This window comes from Melospiza georgiana, chromosome 5, assembly GCF_028018845.1.
Source record: "Melospiza georgiana isolate bMelGeo1 chromosome 5, bMelGeo1.pri, whole genome shotgun sequence".
NCBI lineage: Eukaryota > Metazoa > Chordata > Aves > Passeriformes > Passerellidae > Melospiza > Melospiza georgiana.
In genome coordinates this window covers 68,497,711-68,515,791 of record NC_080434.1, presented here as the reverse complement: position 1 = coordinate 68,515,791, position 18,081 = coordinate 68,497,711, and the positions used below count along the sequence as shown (strand labels likewise).

Genomic DNA, 18,081 nt, shown 5'->3' with positions numbered 1-18,081 from the left:
CCATGGCCTGGGGGGCTCCCATCTCCATGGGCACAGCACCAGGGCTCCCCCAGCTGAGGGTCCTGGCTGCTCCCCCTGCACTCACAGCGAATTCATTGTCGGGATCGCTCGGGCCCCTCTTGAAAGGCCGGGAGTAGCTGAACCTCTGGATGTGGTTGGCTTTGTAGAAGCTGTGGGGAGGGAAGGGATTGAAATGAGAGAGGACCCTCATTGTGTCCCACCACCCACAGGGAGCAGAGCTCTGTGTGTGGGCACTCACTTGGTGATCTGCTCCGGGATGCTGCGGCCCCTGAGCCGCACCCTGGCCTCCTCTGCCGGCTGCACGGTGAAGCACTGGATGTCTGAGGGAGTGAAGGAGCACAGGGACACCCGGCAGGGCAGAGCTGCTGGGCACAGGGCGCCAGAGCCTCGGGGGTGAGCCCCAGGGGGACACAGAGGCATTTATGGGATTCCCACATGGGCAGGGATGCACAGAGACCAAGCCACGCTCCAAGCAGTCACTGATGGATTTTCTGAAAAATACCTTTGCTGGGATTTTTCTCCTGAGAAGCTGAGAAGCCTCAGAAAAGCAATGTAAACAATAACTATCTGATGGCTGTGGGATGTGGTCTGGAGATGCTTTACCAATAGGTGCATCTTTGGTCTCATGTGAATTGTTTTTACTTAATGACTAATCATGGTCCAGCTGTGTCGAGATCCTGGTCAACCACAAGATTTTATTATTCATTCCTTTCTAGCTTTCTGATTTCTCCTTTCTCTTTTTTTAGTATAGATAATGTAATATAGTATAATATAATATAGTATAATATAATATAGTATAATATAATATAGTATAATATAATATAATATAATATAATATAATATAATATAATATAATATAATATAATATAATATAATATATATAATATAATATAATATAATATAATATAATATAATATAATATAATATAATATAATATAATATAATATATAACATTTATATTATGTTATATTTATTATATAGCATTATATTATATTATATATATTATAATATATATTATATATATAAATATATATAATATATAATACAATAATGTTAATTTATAATATAGCATTATATTATATTATATTATATATATTATAATATATATTATATATATAAATATATATAATATATAATACAATAATGTTATATTTATAATATAGCATTATATTATATTATATTATATTATATTATATTATATTATATTATATTATATTATATTATATTATATTATATTATATTAGCCTTCTGAAACATGGAGTCAAATTCTCATCTCTTCCCTCGCCCTGGGGACCCTCAAACACCCCCACACCCATCCCTGTCCCCGTGCACACAGAGGATACACTGCCCTGGGGAGTCAGTGATGTCCTGGCCAGGGGGGGATGTGCTCTTCAGCTTCTCAGCATTGGGGAAGGGGCTCAGCAGCTGCATCTCAAAGTCCTCACGCCGCTCGTACTCCTTGCCCCGGTAGATGAAGACCTTGTTCTGCAGGGCAGGAAGGTGACAGCTCATCCCTGTGCCACAGAGCAGGGCCAGCAAGCCCTAGAGCACTGGGATGCTGTGCTGGTAAGGCTCTCCTGCCAAGCAGGAGACAGCCCCCTATCTAGGAAAAAATATCTCCCCAAATCCAGGAACTAGAAGAAAAACGAAAGAAGACACATGGAGAATCAGGATTGTGCCAGCCAAGCAATGTCACTGAGGACAAATCCTCTGTGACAAATTTGGTGGCTTCTATGAGGGTGTGGCAGCATGGCTGGATGGGGGGAGAGTGACTGGAATCGTGCAAACCATCTGAGCCTGGGATGTGCCCTGGATGGGACAGATGCTGGGTGAGGAGCAGGCTGGATGGTGACACTCAGAGAGTTGTGGTGCACAGGTGGACACCAGTGAGGAGTGGGGGTCCCTGGCTATGGAGGTGACATCTCTGGAGGTTCCCTGGCTATGGAGGTGGCAGCTCTGGAGGGTCCCTGGCTATGGAGGTGGCAGCTCTGGAGGGTCCTTGGCTATGGAGGTGGCAGCTCTGGAGGCTCCCTGGCTCTGGAGGGTCCCTGGCTATGGGGGTGGCAGCTCTGGAGGGTCCCTGGCTATGGAGGGTCCCTGGCTATGGAGGTGGCAGCTCTGGAGGGTCCCTGGCTATGGAGGTGGCAGCTCTGGAGGGTCCCTGGCTATGGAGGTGGCACTCTGGAGGGTCCCTGGCTGTGGAGGTGGCAGCTCTGGAGGGTCCTTGGCTATGGAGGTGGCAGCTCTGGAGGGTCCTTGGCTATGGAGGATCCCTGGCTATGGAGGTGGCAGCTCTGGAGGGTCCCTGGCTATGGAGGTGACAGCTCTGGAGGGTCCCTGGCTCTGGAGGGTCCCTGGCTGTGGAGGTGGCAGCTCTGGAGGGTCTCTGGCTATGGAGATGGCAGCTCTGGAGGGTCCCTGGCTCTGGAGGGTCCCTGGCTATGGAGGTGGCAGCTCTGGAGGGTCCCTGGCTGTGGAGGTGGCAGCTCTGGAGGGTCTCTGGCTATGGAGATGGCAGCTCTGGAGGGTCCCTGGCTCTGGAGGGTCTCTGGCTATGGAGATGGCAGCTCTGGAGGGTCCCTGGCTCTGGAGGGTCCCTGGCCATGGAGGTGGCAGCTCTGGAGGGTCCCTGGCTGTGGAGGTGACAGCTCTGGAGGGTCCCTGGCTGTGGAGGTGGCAGCTGGGGAGCTGCTCCTGCCTCTGCTTACCCTGAGGAAGGTGGGGAAGCCCTGCCCGTAGTACCCCACAGCAAAGTAATCCGGGCTGGGCCGCAGCACCTTCAGGATCTTCTCATAGAACTTTGCCTCTCGCTGCTGCAGAGGAGAGGGGCAGGATGAGGGCAGGAGGGGGCCCTGCAGACCCCCCACGCCCCCTGCCCAGCCAGGCACCCACCAGGATGTCACTCAGCATCTCGTAGTCGAACACGTGGCTCTCGTACTGCTCCGCCAGCTCCTTGCAGATGTGGATGGCTTCCTCCCACATCTGGAGAGAGAGGGGGGGGCCAGGACAGGGCCCCCCAGGCAAGGGTGAACCAGGGAAGGGGCACCAGGGGCTTCCAGAAGGGACCACCTGCACCCCTGGCCCCTGTGAGGAGGGGGAGAGGGCTCTCCTGTGGGGACTGGTGGGGAGCAGAAGATCTTGGCTTCCCACCAAGCCCCCAGCTGACCCCATCAAGCCTTTGTCCAGAGATGTCCAAGCTTCTGACCTGGACTGAGATGGGACAGCGTGGGACAGGGATGGGATGAGGGACAGTGGCTGTGGGGTGACCCATCCAGCCCAGATTCACTGGGGCAGCTCCAGCCCTTCTGCAGCAGTGGGGAGTGAGGGGCTGTGCTGAGAATGGGATGTGGGAGCATGATACAAGGGGGAATTGGTGGCAAGGGGGCCAGGCTTGCCCTGAGCCAGCCCAGCTCCCTCCAGTTCTGGGGTTTCAGAGGCTGCAGGGTCTGTAGGGTCCACGCTCACCTTGCCCTGGTCGAAGTACTCGATGATCTGGTTGTACAGAGCCTCCTTCAGCTGGCGCTGAGTGTGCAGCTGGAGCCCGTGTGGGCCTGGCACAGGGGCTGCATTCGACTCCTCTGACCACTGCACAAGGGATTGGGGACTGTCACACCCTGGGCCACAGAGCTGTCCCCTCCTCACAGCCCCCCGTGCCCACCGTGAGCAGCCGGGCGTGCAGCAGCAGCGTGTAGGCTCCCTCCGTGTAGTTCTCGTAGCTGATGTGCAGGTCCTTCAGCTTGTACAGGTACCTGGGGGTGACACAGCCACGTGTGGGGGGTGACAGCACCATCACCTGCCCCTCAGGCCGCCCTGCCAAGCCCATCCCTCTGGGAATGTGCAGGAGCCCCCAGCCCAGGCGCTGCTGGGGATCCCAGGGCTGGGCTCACCTGATGTACATGGCCTGGCGGTCAATCTCCTTGTAGAAGTTCTGTGGAAAGGCAGATGAGGTTGTTTGAGTGGCCCTAGGGGTGGCAGGTGCCACAGCCCCTCACAGTGCCACCCTCTGGGTCACAGTGCTGCCAGGACTGTCCCCACACAGGGATGGCCGTGGCCCGCACAGCTGCACATCCCAAGAGATGCCAGTTCTGGCACCCCCTCTCTGCTGTGCCAAGGGCAGCCTGGGGACTTGGGGACAAGCCCTGCCAGCCCTGGGGACCTGGGGGAGCACAGGAACAAGCCCAGGTCGCCCCAGGGAGCTGGGACACGGGATGAGCCCTGGCAGCCTGAGGAGCTGGAGCAGGACACAGGTGCTCACCAGCAGGTTGACGGTGCAGCTCATGCTGTAGGTCTTGTTCTCGTCATTCATGACAGCCCTGTAGTCCAGGAGCCGCTCCAGGAGCTCGCTCACCAGCCTCACAAACTCCTCTCCAGGCTTGGCCAGCTCGGGGTGGCTCTGGCAGCAGCTCAGCAGGCTGGGGAAGAGAGGGAGGCACACGGCTCCCACTGCACAGCCAGCTCTGCAGCGCTCCCACCACTGCCCTGCCCAGCAGCAAAGGGCAGGGACAAAGCCTGGGCAGAGCAGGGGCATCACCTGGGGCAGGGGGGACTCCTGGGGCAGAGATAACTCCTGGGGCAGAGATAACACCTGGGGCAAGGGCATTACCTCAGGCAGGGGTAATTCCTGGGGCAGAGATAACATCTGGGGCAGGAGTAACTCCTGGTCTGAGATAACACCTGGGGCTTAGATAACATCTGGGGCAGAGGCATCACATCAGGCAGGGCTAATTCCTGGGGCAAAGATAACACCTGGGGCAGAGATAACACCTGGAGCTGGGGTAATTCCTGGTCTGAGATAACACCTGGGGCAGAGGCATCACCTCAAGCAGGGGTGACTCCTGGTCTGAGATAACATCTGGGACAGAGATAACACCTCAGGCAGAGGTAATTCCTGGGGCAGGGGGGACTCCTGGGGCAGAGATAACACCTGGGGCAAGGGCATTACTTCAGGCAGGGGTAATTCCTGGGGCAGAGATAACACCTGGGGCAGGAGTAACTCCTGGTCTGAGATAACACCTGGGGCTTGGATAACACCTGGGGCAGAGGCATCACATCAGGCAGGGGCAATTCCTGGGGTAAAGATAACACCTGGGGCAGAGATAACACCTGGGGAAGTGGCATTACCTCAGGCAGGGGTAACTCTTGGGGCAGAGATAACACCTGGGGCAGAGGCATCACATCAGGCAGGGCTAATTCCTGGGGCAAAGATAACACCTGGGGCAGAGATAACACCTGGGGCAGGGGCATCACCTCAGGCAGAGGTGACTCTGAGGGCAGAGATAAGACCTGAAGCAGGAGTAACTCCTGGGGCAGAGATAACACCTGGAGCTGAGGTAATTCCTGGTCTGAGACAACACCTGGGCCAGAGGCATCACCTCAAGCAGGGGTGACTCCTGGTCTGAGATAACGTCTGGGGCAGAGATAACACCTCAGGCAGGGGTAATTCCTGGGGCAGGGGCATCACTGAAGGCATAGGGTAATTCCTGGGGCAGGAACAGGAGCATCACCTGCAGCAGGGGTAACACCTGGGGCAAAGATAACACCTGGGGCAGGCTGGCTGGGCCAGCAGAGGTGTGCAGGGAGCACACGGTGGTGCTCAGGCTCCCTCCTCGCGGGTCCCTTTCCCCCTGGCACACTCCGGGCCAGGGCACAGCGTGAGGAGCAGTGGGACGGCAGCAGGAACGGTGACAGCAAAGCAGAGAAGGTGGCAGGGATGTCACTGCCCACTCACATGCTCTTGAAAAGCTGCATGTACTGCTCGTCCCCGCGGCCGCCCTCCACCTCGCTGTCCAGCCGGCGCAGGATCTCATCCTCAAACTGGAAAGCGGACGGAGATGGGCTGAGCTTGGAGCAGCCCCTCCCCAGAGACCATCCCAGAGAGAAGGTTCCAGACCACACCACTCCCTGCCGTGGGTGGTTCCCAGCCCATCCCGGGCCTCACCCGGGTGAAGCTGCCGCTGAGGCGGTGCTCGCACAGCATCATGTCGAAGAAGATGGGGATGGTGGATTTGCGCAGCTCCAGCTCCGGCACCAGCGTCATCTCCAGGATGGGACCCACCATGCCCGGGATGAACTCGATCTTGCGCTGCCCTGGGAGGACAGCGAGGGCTGGGATCCATGCCCAAAGCAGCAAAACCCCCTCGCCACACCCACTGTGGGCACGGAGAGCCAGAATCCATCCCTGCACGGCGCGGCTCACCGAGGCTGTACCACATGTCCCGGATGGACGCTCCGATGGTGGCTCTCATGTCCCCGTACCTGCGGGGACAGAGGGACAGCATCGCTCTGCAGCTCTGGGTGTGCCCAGCCCAGCTGGCTCATCCCAAATTCCCTGTCCCCGGGGCAGGGACTCACTTGGCCAGGATACTGTTGCGTTTGCCCGGGGAGAAATTCTCCAGCTGCAGCGAGTCCTGCGTGAGGAAAGCCACGGCCAGGTGGAAATAATTGTTCCAAAGCTGCGGTGGAAGGAAGCAGAGGGATGAGCGCCAGGCTGGGGGGCACAGCAGGGTCTGCTCCTGACCCCAAGCAGGGCTGAGGCAGTGCCACCCACCCACCTGCAGCTCGAAGTCGCTGTCGCTCAGGAACATCTCGGTCAAGGTGGTGGCAAAGTGGTTGATGGCACGCAGGAACTCCCTGGGGACGGTGGGCACGGAGTGAGGGCAGCACCAGCGTGCCCAGCCTGGTGTGCCCACCCCGATCACACAGAGGGTGACGTCCTTTCTGCCCCCCAAACACTGTCCAGAGTCCACCTGCCCCACTATCACCGTGATATTGTCTGAAAAATCCTTTTTTCCCCAGGATTTTCTCCTGGGAGGCTGAGAAGCCTCAGAGAGGAATGAAAACAATAATTATCTTATTGTTGCTCCCGTGTTTGCCGCTTTGGAATGTGGCTTGGACAATGTTTACACCAACAGGTGAATGTTTGATTGGTTCCGTGTGAATTGTTTTTACTTAATGGCCAATCACAGCCAGCTGTATCGGGTTGACACAGAGAGTAAGTCACAGGTTTTTATTCTTCATTCTTGTTGAGCCTTCTGATGTATCCTTTCTCTTTCTTTAGCATAGTTTTAGTATAGATATAATATAATATAATATAATATAATATAATATAATATAATATAATATAATATAATATAATATAATATAATATAATATAATATAATATAATATAATATAATATAATATAATATAATATAATATAATAGTGTTATAAATGGTATATAATATAATATAGACGTTATAATGTAATATAACTGTTATAAATAGTTATATAATATAAACTGTTATAAATAGTTATATAATATAGACGTTATAATACAATATAGCTGTTATAAATGTTATATAATATAATATAATATAGACGTTATAATGTAATATAACCGTTATAAATGGTATATAGTATAATATAGACGTTATAATACAATATAACTCTTCTAAATAGTTATATTATATAATATAGACGTTATAATGTAAAATAACTGTTATAAAGAGATATATAATATAATATGGATGTTATAATACAATATAACTTATAAATGTTATATAATATAATATAGAGGTTATAATGTAATATAACTGTTATAAAGAGTTATATTATATTATATTATATTATATTATATTATATTATATTATATTATATTATATTATATTATATTATATTATATTATATTATATTATATTATATTATATTATATTATATTATATTATATTATGCTTTCTTAGAACAAGGAGTCAAATTCTCATCTCTCACCTCATCCTGGGGCCCTCACAAACACCACACCCCACAGCACCCCAGGTGCTCACAGCCACCCCAGCCTCCCCCTGTGCTCCCCCCAGCCCCTCACCGGTTCTGCACCATGTTCATCACCACCCAGTCACCAGGATACACCGTCTTCCCGATCAGGTCCTTGAAGAGGATAAAAGTCTCCATGAGGAAGTCCTGCAAGGGAGGGAGAGATGTCAGAGCCGTGCTGGGCTGCCGTGCCCTCCGGAGGAGGCTGTGAGGGAGGCGCTGGTGCCGGAGGGCTCCGTGTTGCACTCACCATCAGCTCGGGCCGGGAGGGGAACGCCTGGATGTAGGTGCTGTAGTGCTCCCTGTCCATCTGGCTCAGGATGGTGGCCATGCAGGCCACGTAGTGGCTCTGGGGGACGGGAGCTGCTCAGGCCCTGCTGGGTCCTGCAGCTCCAGTCGGTTCATAACCCAGAGCCCCAATTCACCCCCTCCCTCCCTGGTCCCCTCTCCCCCAGCTCCCTTCTCCTGGCCCCTTCATGTGCATCCCACCGCAAGGATGGGATGGCTCCTGCACCCACCACGATGCCAGGGGGATGCAGGAGTCATTACAGAGTGGTGCTGAAGCACCTCTGTCATTTCTGAGATCATTTAAGGCCATCTGTGGGTGTCAGGGCATTTCGGAAATGGCAAGCAGGTTCCTTCTGGAGTGCCTCCAGTGCAGGGTCCCCAAACCGAGCCCCTGGCTCCACTCCAGGGGGCTCCCAGCTTTGTAGCAGGACAAGTGGAGTGTGCATGAGCGGGATGCTGCCCAAAAGCTGTCCCAGAGACACTTCCAAGGCTGGAAACTGCGGGAAAGGGCAGCAGTTCCTGGGCTAAGAGCATGGTCTGGCACACTCAGGGGGAGTGATGGCCCTGCCCTGCCCCGGTGCCACTGATGGAGCTTTGTGGGTGGCTTCGGGTGCCAGCCCGTGCCCAGAGACTGCCGTGCCTGAGCCCTGCGAGGCAACACCGGGCTCTGGGCACCGCTGCTGCCCTTGCATCCCTCCTTCCATCCCTGCAGGCTGGGCACTGCCGGAGCTCCCGCCCGGATTCCAGCGGAGCATCCCCGCCCTGCCATTCCCCCATTGCGGCCCCAGGCCAAGCACACGCGGACCCAAGCGGGCTGTTCGGGGTGGGATGTGACCGCTGCGGGTGACCGAGGGCTCCAGCCCGACACCGCCAGCCCGGGGGCAGCCCCGGGAGCATCCCGGGATGGGGCACAGCCCACCGAGAGCTGCAGCGGGTGAGCAGCGAGCGCCCACGGCCAGCCCTGGCTGCGAGGGGTTTTCTGTCTCTAGGAGGGAATTCCAGGGAATTCTCTCGTGCAAAGCAAACGGATCAAAACCCAAAATCTCCCGCTGCTCCGGGAATCCCTGTGGTGCCCCAGCACCGGCATACCGGGGGCCCGCGGCACCGGCAAGCACCGGCACCGCCCCGCCCGGGCAGCGCCCTCCCGGTACCGGGACCGCGGCTCCTCCCGGGCTCCGGGGCTCGGCTCCCGGGCGCGCACCCCGTGCCGGGGCTCCGCCCCCCGCCCCGCTCCGCCCCCGCCGGCTCCGCCCCGGTACCGGCGAGCGCGCGCCGCCCCGCCCCGCCCCGCCGAGCCCCGCGCCCGCCGCTGCCGGACCCGCGCTGCCGCCGCCGCCGCCTCGGAGCACCAGGTACGGGGCGGGATGGGGAGGACGCTCGGCCCGGGAGCGGGGCGGCGGCCGCACCGGGAGCTGCGGGCATCGGCCCTGCGGCGCCCGCCGGTACCGGGACCCCGGGCGGCCCCGCGGCCGGGGCGTGCGAACCCCGGGGCCAGCAGCGGCGACGCGGTGCGGGGAGCCCCGGAACCGGGACTGCGCGGCGGCGCGGGGACCCTCGGCCCGCGGGATGCGCGGGGGCCGAGCTGGGCTGGCCAGGGGGATCCTCGGTGTCCCCGGGGGTCGCGGCGCCTCCCTGTCCTCCCCTCTTTGCTCCCGGCGAGCAGGAGCTGCCCGGGGAACTGCGGGAGGCACCGCGCACCGAGCATCCTCCGGCGGGCACCGAGCACCCCGCACCGAGCCCCCTACGCTGGGCACCCCGCACCGAGGCGACCACCGGCGGCCGTGGCGGGGGTCTCTGGGGGGCACAGCCGTGCCGGAACGGTGGCACCGTGCGCAGCCTATGGAGGAGCATCAGTGGTGGGAGCGGCTGTGCTAGAGGGGCCGAAGACCCCCACGTTGCTCCGCGGTGCCGCAGCCTCGCCCTGTCCGCCCCGGGCCGTGGTGCCCCCGCTGCTGCTGGAGCCGCTCTGGGCTCATCCCCGCTCCCCCTCGGTAGGAAGGCGTCCGTCAGCCGGGGCTGTGCCGGGTGACACACACGCACACGCACATCCAGGGATGTCACTTTCGGTACCGCGCGCCGCCGTGACGCCGGCCGGGGCTGGAGGGATTCAGCCCACGTTGCTCCCAAGGCCTGGTGTCCGCCGGAGCGAGTCCCGGGAAATGGGGGTGCTCCGGTCCCTCCCGGGATGTTCCGGTCCCGATCCCGCCCGCCGGAGCTGCGGCTGCCGAGGGCGGTGCGGGAGCGGGGCCGAGGTCCCCGCGGAGCCGCTTCGGTGCCGGGAACACGAGGTGGACACGAATGAGTAACCAGCGGGCCCGGCTGTGCCAGCACGGGGACACACGGGGACATCGGTGGCAGCTGCTCGCTCCGAGGGGCACGGCGTGCCCAGGGCCAGCAGCGATCTCCGGGCTCGGGAATGAACCCCTCGGCACAGCCGCGGCGATAGGGGCACCCTCGGGTGGGGATGGCACCTCCGGCCCTTCCCCGTGTCCCCTGTCCGGCAGGGGGACCCTCGGGTGGGGATGGCACCTCCGGCCCTTCCCCGTGTCCCCTGCCCGGCAGGGGGGACCCTCGGGTGGGGATGGCGCCTCCGGCCCTTCCCCGTGTCCCCTGCCCGGCAGGGGGACCCTCGGGTGGGGATGGCACCTCCGGCCCTTCCCCGTGTCCCCTGCCCGCTGGGAGCGTCCCTCCTTCCGGAGCGGGGTGGGTTTGGTCGCAGAAGCTCCTTTGGGCTGAGGTTGTCTTCTTTACAAATGATAATTACTGTAATTGCTTAATAGCATGGTGGCATCCAGAGGCCACAGATAATGAGCGGGTCTATTCCTGTCCCTGCTAACGACACTGCTCCGGTCCTACCCAGCCTCGCCTCTTTGCTGAGGTGCTCCGTGTGCTCCGGGCTGTTTGGTGGTGGGGAAACTGAGGCACGAGGAAGAGGAAAACACTGGCTAATTCCCAAATTCCCGCGGTAGCCAGCGTTGGCTAAAACGGACGGAGATAAAGGGGGGCAGGCTGCTCTCGATGGCATTGAGAATGCACTTAAAGGCAGGAATTTGTATTCTGGAAGGACATTCCCGGCGCCGGGAGCTGCAGCTGCAGGGGCCGTGCTGCTGGCTGCTGCCACCGTGGGTAGGGGCTGACCCAGGGGGTCCCTGCTGCACCCAGGACCGAGCCCCCCGAGCCTGGACCGGGCTGTGCAGGGACAGCTGGGGCAGTGCAGGAACTGATGGGCAGTGAAGCCTTTCCAGCTATTTCCAGAAGCGAGTTCTGGGGACAGTTGGTGGCTTTCTGATGCCATTTCTGGCCTGTGAGGGAGCCCACGGAGCCTTCGTCACCCAGGGTCCCCTAGCCAGGGATTGCTTTGCACGAGATGGGTGCCCAACCCCTTCCCCAGAGCTGAGACATCCTCCCTGCAGAGCACAGGGTCTGCGGATGAGCTGGGTCTCCTGTGGCCAAGGCTCTCTGGGCCGTGTCCCACTTCCCTCGTGCTGTCCCTGCTGCAGGATCAGCCCGTGCTGGAGATGCCAGCGGAGCCCTGGGGTTTGGTGCTGGCCACCAGCCGAGCTCTCTGGGCTGGATCTCCATCACAAGGACCTGTGCAGCCACACAGGGCATCCCCAGGGTGAGGAGGAGGAGGAGGATGGTGCTGCCCAAACCCCATTCAGTGGGAAGGAAGCAGCCGAGCAGGGTGTTCCTCCTGCCGGGGTGGTCTCTCCTGCAGCCCCGGGGGTGGCACTGAACCACAGCAGCTCCGGGGATGCTCCTCCTTGCCTGGATGAGCCCAGGGAAGCCTGGGGACACAGAACAAACTCCTCCCGAGCTGCTCCCCCAGGCAGGTCACTCTCCCTCTTCATGTCTCATCAAAGCAGCGCTACCAAAGCTGCTCCGCCTGGCAGAGAGGTGGGGACGCCAGCAGGTAGCACAGCGAGCAGAGCCACCACTGCCGTGACAGCCCTATCAGCATCCACGGGAGGCACAGGCATCATTTGGCTTCTGCAGCTTCTGAAGGCTCGTGCAGAGCCTTTGTACTCCCGAATCCCTGACCGTGCGCGGCTCCATCTGCAGCGGCAGCACATCCACATCAGAGGGCAGCGGTGGCAGCGGGGCTGGTGACCTCAGCGTGCCGGGAGGGTGTCACTGCTCCTTCCATGAGCCATGGCACGTGTGGCCAGGCCAGCCGAGAGCCCCAAGAGGAGCCTGTGGGGTGGCTGTGGGTGCTGGTGCCATGGGGAGGTGGGTGCTGGGAGCTCCCTGGTCAGGCTGGGTGTCCCCAGAGCTTCCTCCTGGTCCCCGTGGCTGGGAGAGTGACTGATGTTCCCTCGGAGCACTCCAGCCAGTGACCTACATAGGGATGAGTGCGGATCCCTCGCTCCTCTGAGCTGTGTGCCCACACTGCTCCCAGCACCCCTGGGTGATGCTCAGTGTGGGGATGAGGGGCACAGCCACCCCTGGCACGGCCCTGGTGGCAGGGACAGCTCCTGTGCCCTCGGCCAGGCCAGCCCAGGGCTCCTGAGGGAGGCACAGCAGCGCTCAAGCAGAGCCTGGAGCACTGCTGAGAGCAACGTGGTCAGCACTGCAAGGTCCTTCAGGGACATGGGGAGCTGGCCTTGGGGACAGGAGCCGAGCTGGACTCAGGGAGGGCTGGGAATGTGGCTGGAGAGGGGGTTTCTCCTTGCTGGGGGCTGCGAGGGCTGAGCACAGGAGGGAGAGGAGCGGCTTGGGCGGAAACGCTCGGTTGGCACGGGCACAGTGGGATGGAAGCGGGTGTGATTGAGAGCCTGCAGGAAATGAGGAGGGCTGTGAGGCTCCCAGCAGCCGCGTTCTGGAAGAGCCTCCAAGAAGAGAAGCGTGAGGGCAGGGCATGAGCTTGGCTTCGTGGTGGAGCTTCCTCAGCGAGGAAGCAGAGTTGGGGTGTGCAAGCTGCCCCAGGAGCTGCTCCGAGTCCTCCATCCTCGAGTCCCACACATGCTCTGATCCGAGAACAAACGCCTCGAGTCCTCCCAGAGCCAAGGCAGGATTAGGCTCGGCTGTGATGTGTCGTGAGCCTGGTTCCTGCCCCTCCAGAGCTCATCCTCCAGCGCTGCCCCAGCCCACAGCCAGCAGCGCCTCGCTCTCCTCTGCAGATCAGGAAAATCAGATGTGTTGCCCCACAAAGGCACTACCCTGCGAGCAGAGCTGGGTCATTCACTGCTCTCCTCTGTGGTTCCAGGAGAACCTGACTTCCTCCCTCATAAATCTCATCTCCTGGCGTCCTGTGTCCTGAGGAGAAGATTTATGTGTCTGCCTCGTTTTTCCCTCTTCCACGGCTTTACCAGCAAGGATGAAGGACAGGATAGGTGCAGAAAGGGCTGAAGCTGGCAGGTAACAGGCAGGGCAGTGAGAAGCAGGGCTCTGACCTCTGAGGGCAGCCCTGCACCATCACAGATGTGTCCCATGATGTGTCCTCTGCGAACCCAGCAGGTTTAGTGCCTCTGATTCACAAATTCCACCACCCGTAGTGGCCAGAGAAACCCGGTGCTGGGGCTCTCTGAGGGGTGTCCATGAGATTCCTGGTGTTTCCTCAGCTCCTGGGGTCACTCAGCAGAGGAGAGATCATTCCCAGCTGTGTGAGCATCCAGCAGAAGTCATGGCATGTCACAGTGCCATCACCTGCTTTCACCTGTACATCCCCCATGCGACCTGCTGTCTCACTTTATCCATGTGCCTGGAATTCCCATAAGAACCAGAGAAAACCACTCAGACCTTAAAAAATTACTGAGATGGAGGGTCCACCATTGTGCAGAACCTTTCCAAGCTGTTCCTGTGCCAGCTGGCCTCACTTTTTAAGGAAGTTGCTTCTCTGACATGCCAACACGCATTTCCAGCTGCCACGAACGGAGCTTGGAGCTGCCACTCAGAGCCCCATCCTGCACATTCTGTGCTCCACGCCCCCTGCCTGCCTCTGAACTGGTCTTTTTCCTTCCTTGCTCTTCATTTTCTCCCTTTCCTCAGTTTCCCTCCGTGCTCAGGGCCGTGGGATGGTTACAAGCAGAGATGTTGCTGCTTTGGCTGCTTTTAACCCACTTCAGGCGTGCCACTTTGCTTTTGGGATCATCCTGCTTTCTTCATCGAAATGTCAAATGCCTCACAGAAATCCGAGCATGCTCTGCCGAGGCTTTTACCTCCCCTGACCAAACTTGGAACCTCATCAAGCCCGGCAGCAGCGAACGGGTTTGATGAGCCGTGCTCTGCCCAGCCCCGTGCTGACTGGCGTGGTGCCTCATGCTGCCCTCCTTCAAAAGGGATAAATCAGGCACCAAACCCATCCCCTGGGTGGTTCCAGCCCACCTGCACCCCCAGATCACCGTGCAGGGCTCTGGGGCTCCCTGTTCCACCCACGGGGCTCTCCTGGCAGTGATCACTCCAAGGAGAACCCTGGCAGAGTGGAGCACCAGGGCTCCGGCTTTGGCTTCAGGTTTCTCCTGGAGGGAGGAGTGACCACAGCTCTGGGGTCCTGTTGGAGCAGACCCAGAAGGGGCTGTGGTGGGCTCAGCACCTTGGAGCAGCCCCAGGATTGAGGTGCTGAGCACCACTGCCCAGTAAATGAGCTCGAAGAGTGGCTGGGAAGTGCTGGGTGCCCGGTGCATCTGAGATGTCCTTTGGAGTGAGTTCCTCGGGTTCAGGGTCAGCCCAGGAGAGCCCATCAGACCCTGGATTGGACCGTCCCGATCCCCCCCATTCATTATCCACGCTCGGAGATGCCGGCGTGCTGCAAGCAGCGCCCGAGCACTAAACCCAAGCACAGCACGGAGCAGAGAGAAAACGCAGGGATGCGTGGGAGGGTCCTGGCGCGGCTCTTTGACATCCTCGCAAGTGTTCCCAAACGGAGCTGCTCCATGTATAATTTATAGGCTTCCCTTTGTCCTTGTGGCTCGTCTCTGATCTCGGGAAGGCCGAGGGTGCTCCGGCGAGGCCCCGCTGAGTGACAGCGCCGCGTTTGCTGCGTCGGCAGGGGAGCGGCCCCGTCCCACGCTGCGGCAGCCGCGCCTCGCCCCGGGCCCGGTGCAGCATCACGGGGCCGGTTCTGCTTTCAAACCGTGCCAGCCGCGCTGCTGCCCCGTGCCCGGCGCTCGGAGCCGTTCCAGCACCCATCGAGGATGCTCCGGGGCGGGCTGGCACACTCGGGCTCCTCTGGCTCCAGATGTGCCCAGCAAGGCCCTGTGCCCTCCCTCGCTGCCCTCTTGCTGCCGGGCACTCCGAGCACGTGGGTGACCCCACGTCCGTGACGAGGCTTTAAGAGTGGCTCATATATCGCGGATATCGCGACAGGCGGTGCCCAGGCCAGCGTGGGTCAGCAGGGATGAAGCGAGGACGGGCGGCTCTGGCTCCAGCCCCAGCCAGCTCAGCTCGCTGCTCCGCCTGTTGCTGCCCATACTAACGAGCAGCCCCGTCCCGTCTGTCTCGTCCTGCCTCGCAGACATCTCCGGGTGTCTGGGCACGGCTCCAAGCTCGGGAGCGGCGCGTGGAGCAGCATCCCGACGAAGCGGGAGCGGGGCGTGCGGGGCCGGGCTGGGCGGGGGAGGGCTCTGAGAGCCCCCCGGCTCCGCTGGGGCAGCGCTGCGAGTTTGGCCGTGCCGGCGCTGGGGACTCCGGGCTGCTCTGCTGAGTCAGCGCTTCGTGCCGGCAGGAGCGAGGCAAGGCAGGGAGGGGACCGCGGGTGTCTGAGCCGCGTGTCCGTCCGCACTGAGGGTCCCGCCTCGGCGTGCGGGGACGCTGCGGGGGCACCGGGCTGTGCTCTGGGCATGGGGGACACGGGACACGGTGGGGTGCGACAAAGCTGAACCGCTGCTCGCTGCGGATGGAATCTCTGGGTTTGGCCGTGGCCCAGAAGGAGCTGACGGCCCCCCCTGCAGCCGGTGTGCCCCGTGCTGCCGGTGCCCGCGCAGGGTGATGGGCTGGCAGGGGTGGGTGCTGCGGGTACAGGGCAGCGGAGGGGTTCCCCTTGCAGCTGTGGGGAGTGGGAGCCCTGCAGGGCCGTGCGGGGACAACGGCAGGGACGGGGACAATGGCAGGGATGCAATCCCTGGGTACAATCCCCCCTGTGACCCCGGGTCCTGCCCCTGAGCCGCCTGTGAAGTTCTGCCGGTGTCAGTGACACCCCCGGCCTCACTGAAGGTTCTCCTTTCTGCTGGTTCCCACGTGTCTCAAGTGTCCCCAAGCCACTGTGCCACCACTGCTCACAGAGCTGGCCCCCCCATGCCCCCAGCACCTCTGGTGCCCAATCCGGCCACAACCACACGTGGCATGTCCCCTGTGTCACCCTGGCCGTGCCCCTGGCAGGATGGACCTCATGCCCAGTCCGGCCACAACCACACGCGACACGTCCCCTGTGTCACCCTGGCCGTGCCTCATGCCCATCCCGCCGTGTGCCATGCTGGATGGGTGCCCCACGCCTTGCCCATCCCCGCAGAGCTGGAGCCCGTGCCCGGCGGGTGCCCCGTGTCCGTCCGTCTGTCCGTCTGTCCGTCCCTCACGGACAGCTGCCCCTTGCCCCGACCCCGGCCCTGCCCTCCCGCTGCCCGCGCCCCGCACACACGAGGCACCAGCCCCGGCGAGGCAGAGCTATTTTTAACAGCCGCTTCTGCTTGATTTGAGCTGTGAACTCGGAACGTGTTTATGCTAAAGGGCTTTCTTTTCCCTTCTCCCTTTGTGCTGAGGAGGCAGCGCCGCAGATCAAAGCCTGTCTCTTCGCGTTTGCTGATGCCGGGCTGGGAGCGAGCCGAGCCGGGAGAGGCCGGCACTTCCACGGGGACACTCGTGTCCTGGGGGGCCGCGGTGGCGTGGCCGGCTCTGACGCACCTCTCTTTGTCCCCGCAGGTCCGGGAGCCATGGGCGGGCACGGCGGGCACCGGGCGGCCCCGAGCGGGCGGCGCTGAGCCCGGGCGGCCCCGAGCCGGAGCGGCGGGACCATGAGCGGCTGCGGGCGCCGGCGGGGAGCGGCGGAACCGGGCTCGGCCGTCGGGGCGGCGCTCCGGGGGCTGTAGGGCCGGGCGGCGGGCAGCAATGCCCTGCGGCCCCGAGCCCACCTCCCGGCCAGCATCCGCGGGATGAGGCTGCCCGCCGGCCCAGCAGCTCCGGGGAACGGCGGCAGCCCAGGGCTCCGGCCCCGCGGCGCTGAGCCATGGTCAGCCGTGAGCCCGTGCCCGGCCCGGCCCCCGCCGGCGAGGGCAGCCAGGAGAAAGCCATGACGGTGCGCTCGGTGCTGCTCAACCGCGACTCGCCCGACATCGAGAGCCGCCTCAAGCGCCGGCGCAACCGCACGCAGCAGGTCCGCTTCAAGGACCTGGTGGAGGCCGGCGCGGGGCGGGCGGACAGCCCCGGGCCCCCGGCCGGCCCCGGCCACAACACCCCACGTGCCTCGCCGCCCCCCAGGGACCCCCCTGAGCCGGCGGCTCTCCGTGCCTCGCGGCGCAGCTGGCCCCAGGCGCAGCCCGGCTCGCTGACGCTGCCCATGCCCAGGAAGGCGTGCATGAGCACCGCCATCCAGACCTCCCCCAGCCTCCAGAAGCCCTTCCCGGCCCCCCAGCCCCGCAGTAAAAGCGTCTGCGATGTGGCGGAGGACGCGCTGCCGCCCGCCGCGGCGAGCGCCCGGTGCCCGGGAGGGGCCGTGCCCACCGTGCCCGGCTGGGCCGCGCCCCCGCGGGCCCCCGGCGGCCTCCCCGGCCACGATCGCAGCGCTGCCCTCGCCCAGCACGCCAAGGCGCGCCGCACCCCGCCGCCGCCGCCACCCAGGGACCCCCCACCCCCTTACCAGGGCGCCGCCCGCTGCGCCCCGCCGGTGCCAAGCTGCGCCCCCGAGCCCTGCCCGCCGCCCCCGGCCTGTGCCCAGCTCCGCGGGAGCCCCCGGGGCAACCACGGCGTCACCCCCCGGCCGGCCTCCGTGCCCTGCGGCCAGCCCCGGCCGCCCGCCGAGCACCGGGGGCTCGGCCGCAGCGACTCGGAGCGGA

General features: G+C 60.9%; 1 protein-coding gene across 1 annotated transcript in view; it reads right to left on the bottom strand.

Annotated features, from left to right (window-relative positions):
* The window catches only part of LOC131084093 (dedicator of cytokinesis protein 2-like), a 56,245-nt gene that overhangs the window by 5,431 nt on the left and 32,733 nt on the right, over nt 1–18,081 (bottom strand). Inside the window, 16 exon segments of the mRNA XM_058025205.1 lie at nt 86–170; nt 260–341; nt 1,365–1,506; nt 2,730–2,834; nt 2,914–3,003; nt 3,487–3,606; nt 3,680–3,770; nt 3,909–3,949; nt 4,277–4,433; nt 5,750–5,835; nt 5,960–6,108; nt 6,218–6,276; nt 6,373–6,473; nt 6,573–6,651; nt 7,863–7,957; nt 8,061–8,159. Coding sequence (XP_057881188.1) covers nt 86–170; nt 260–341; nt 1,365–1,506; nt 2,730–2,834; nt 2,914–3,003; nt 3,487–3,606; nt 3,680–3,770; nt 3,909–3,949; nt 4,277–4,433; nt 5,750–5,835; nt 5,960–6,108; nt 6,218–6,276; nt 6,373–6,473; nt 6,573–6,651; nt 7,863–7,957; nt 8,061–8,159 — 1,581 coding nt within the window.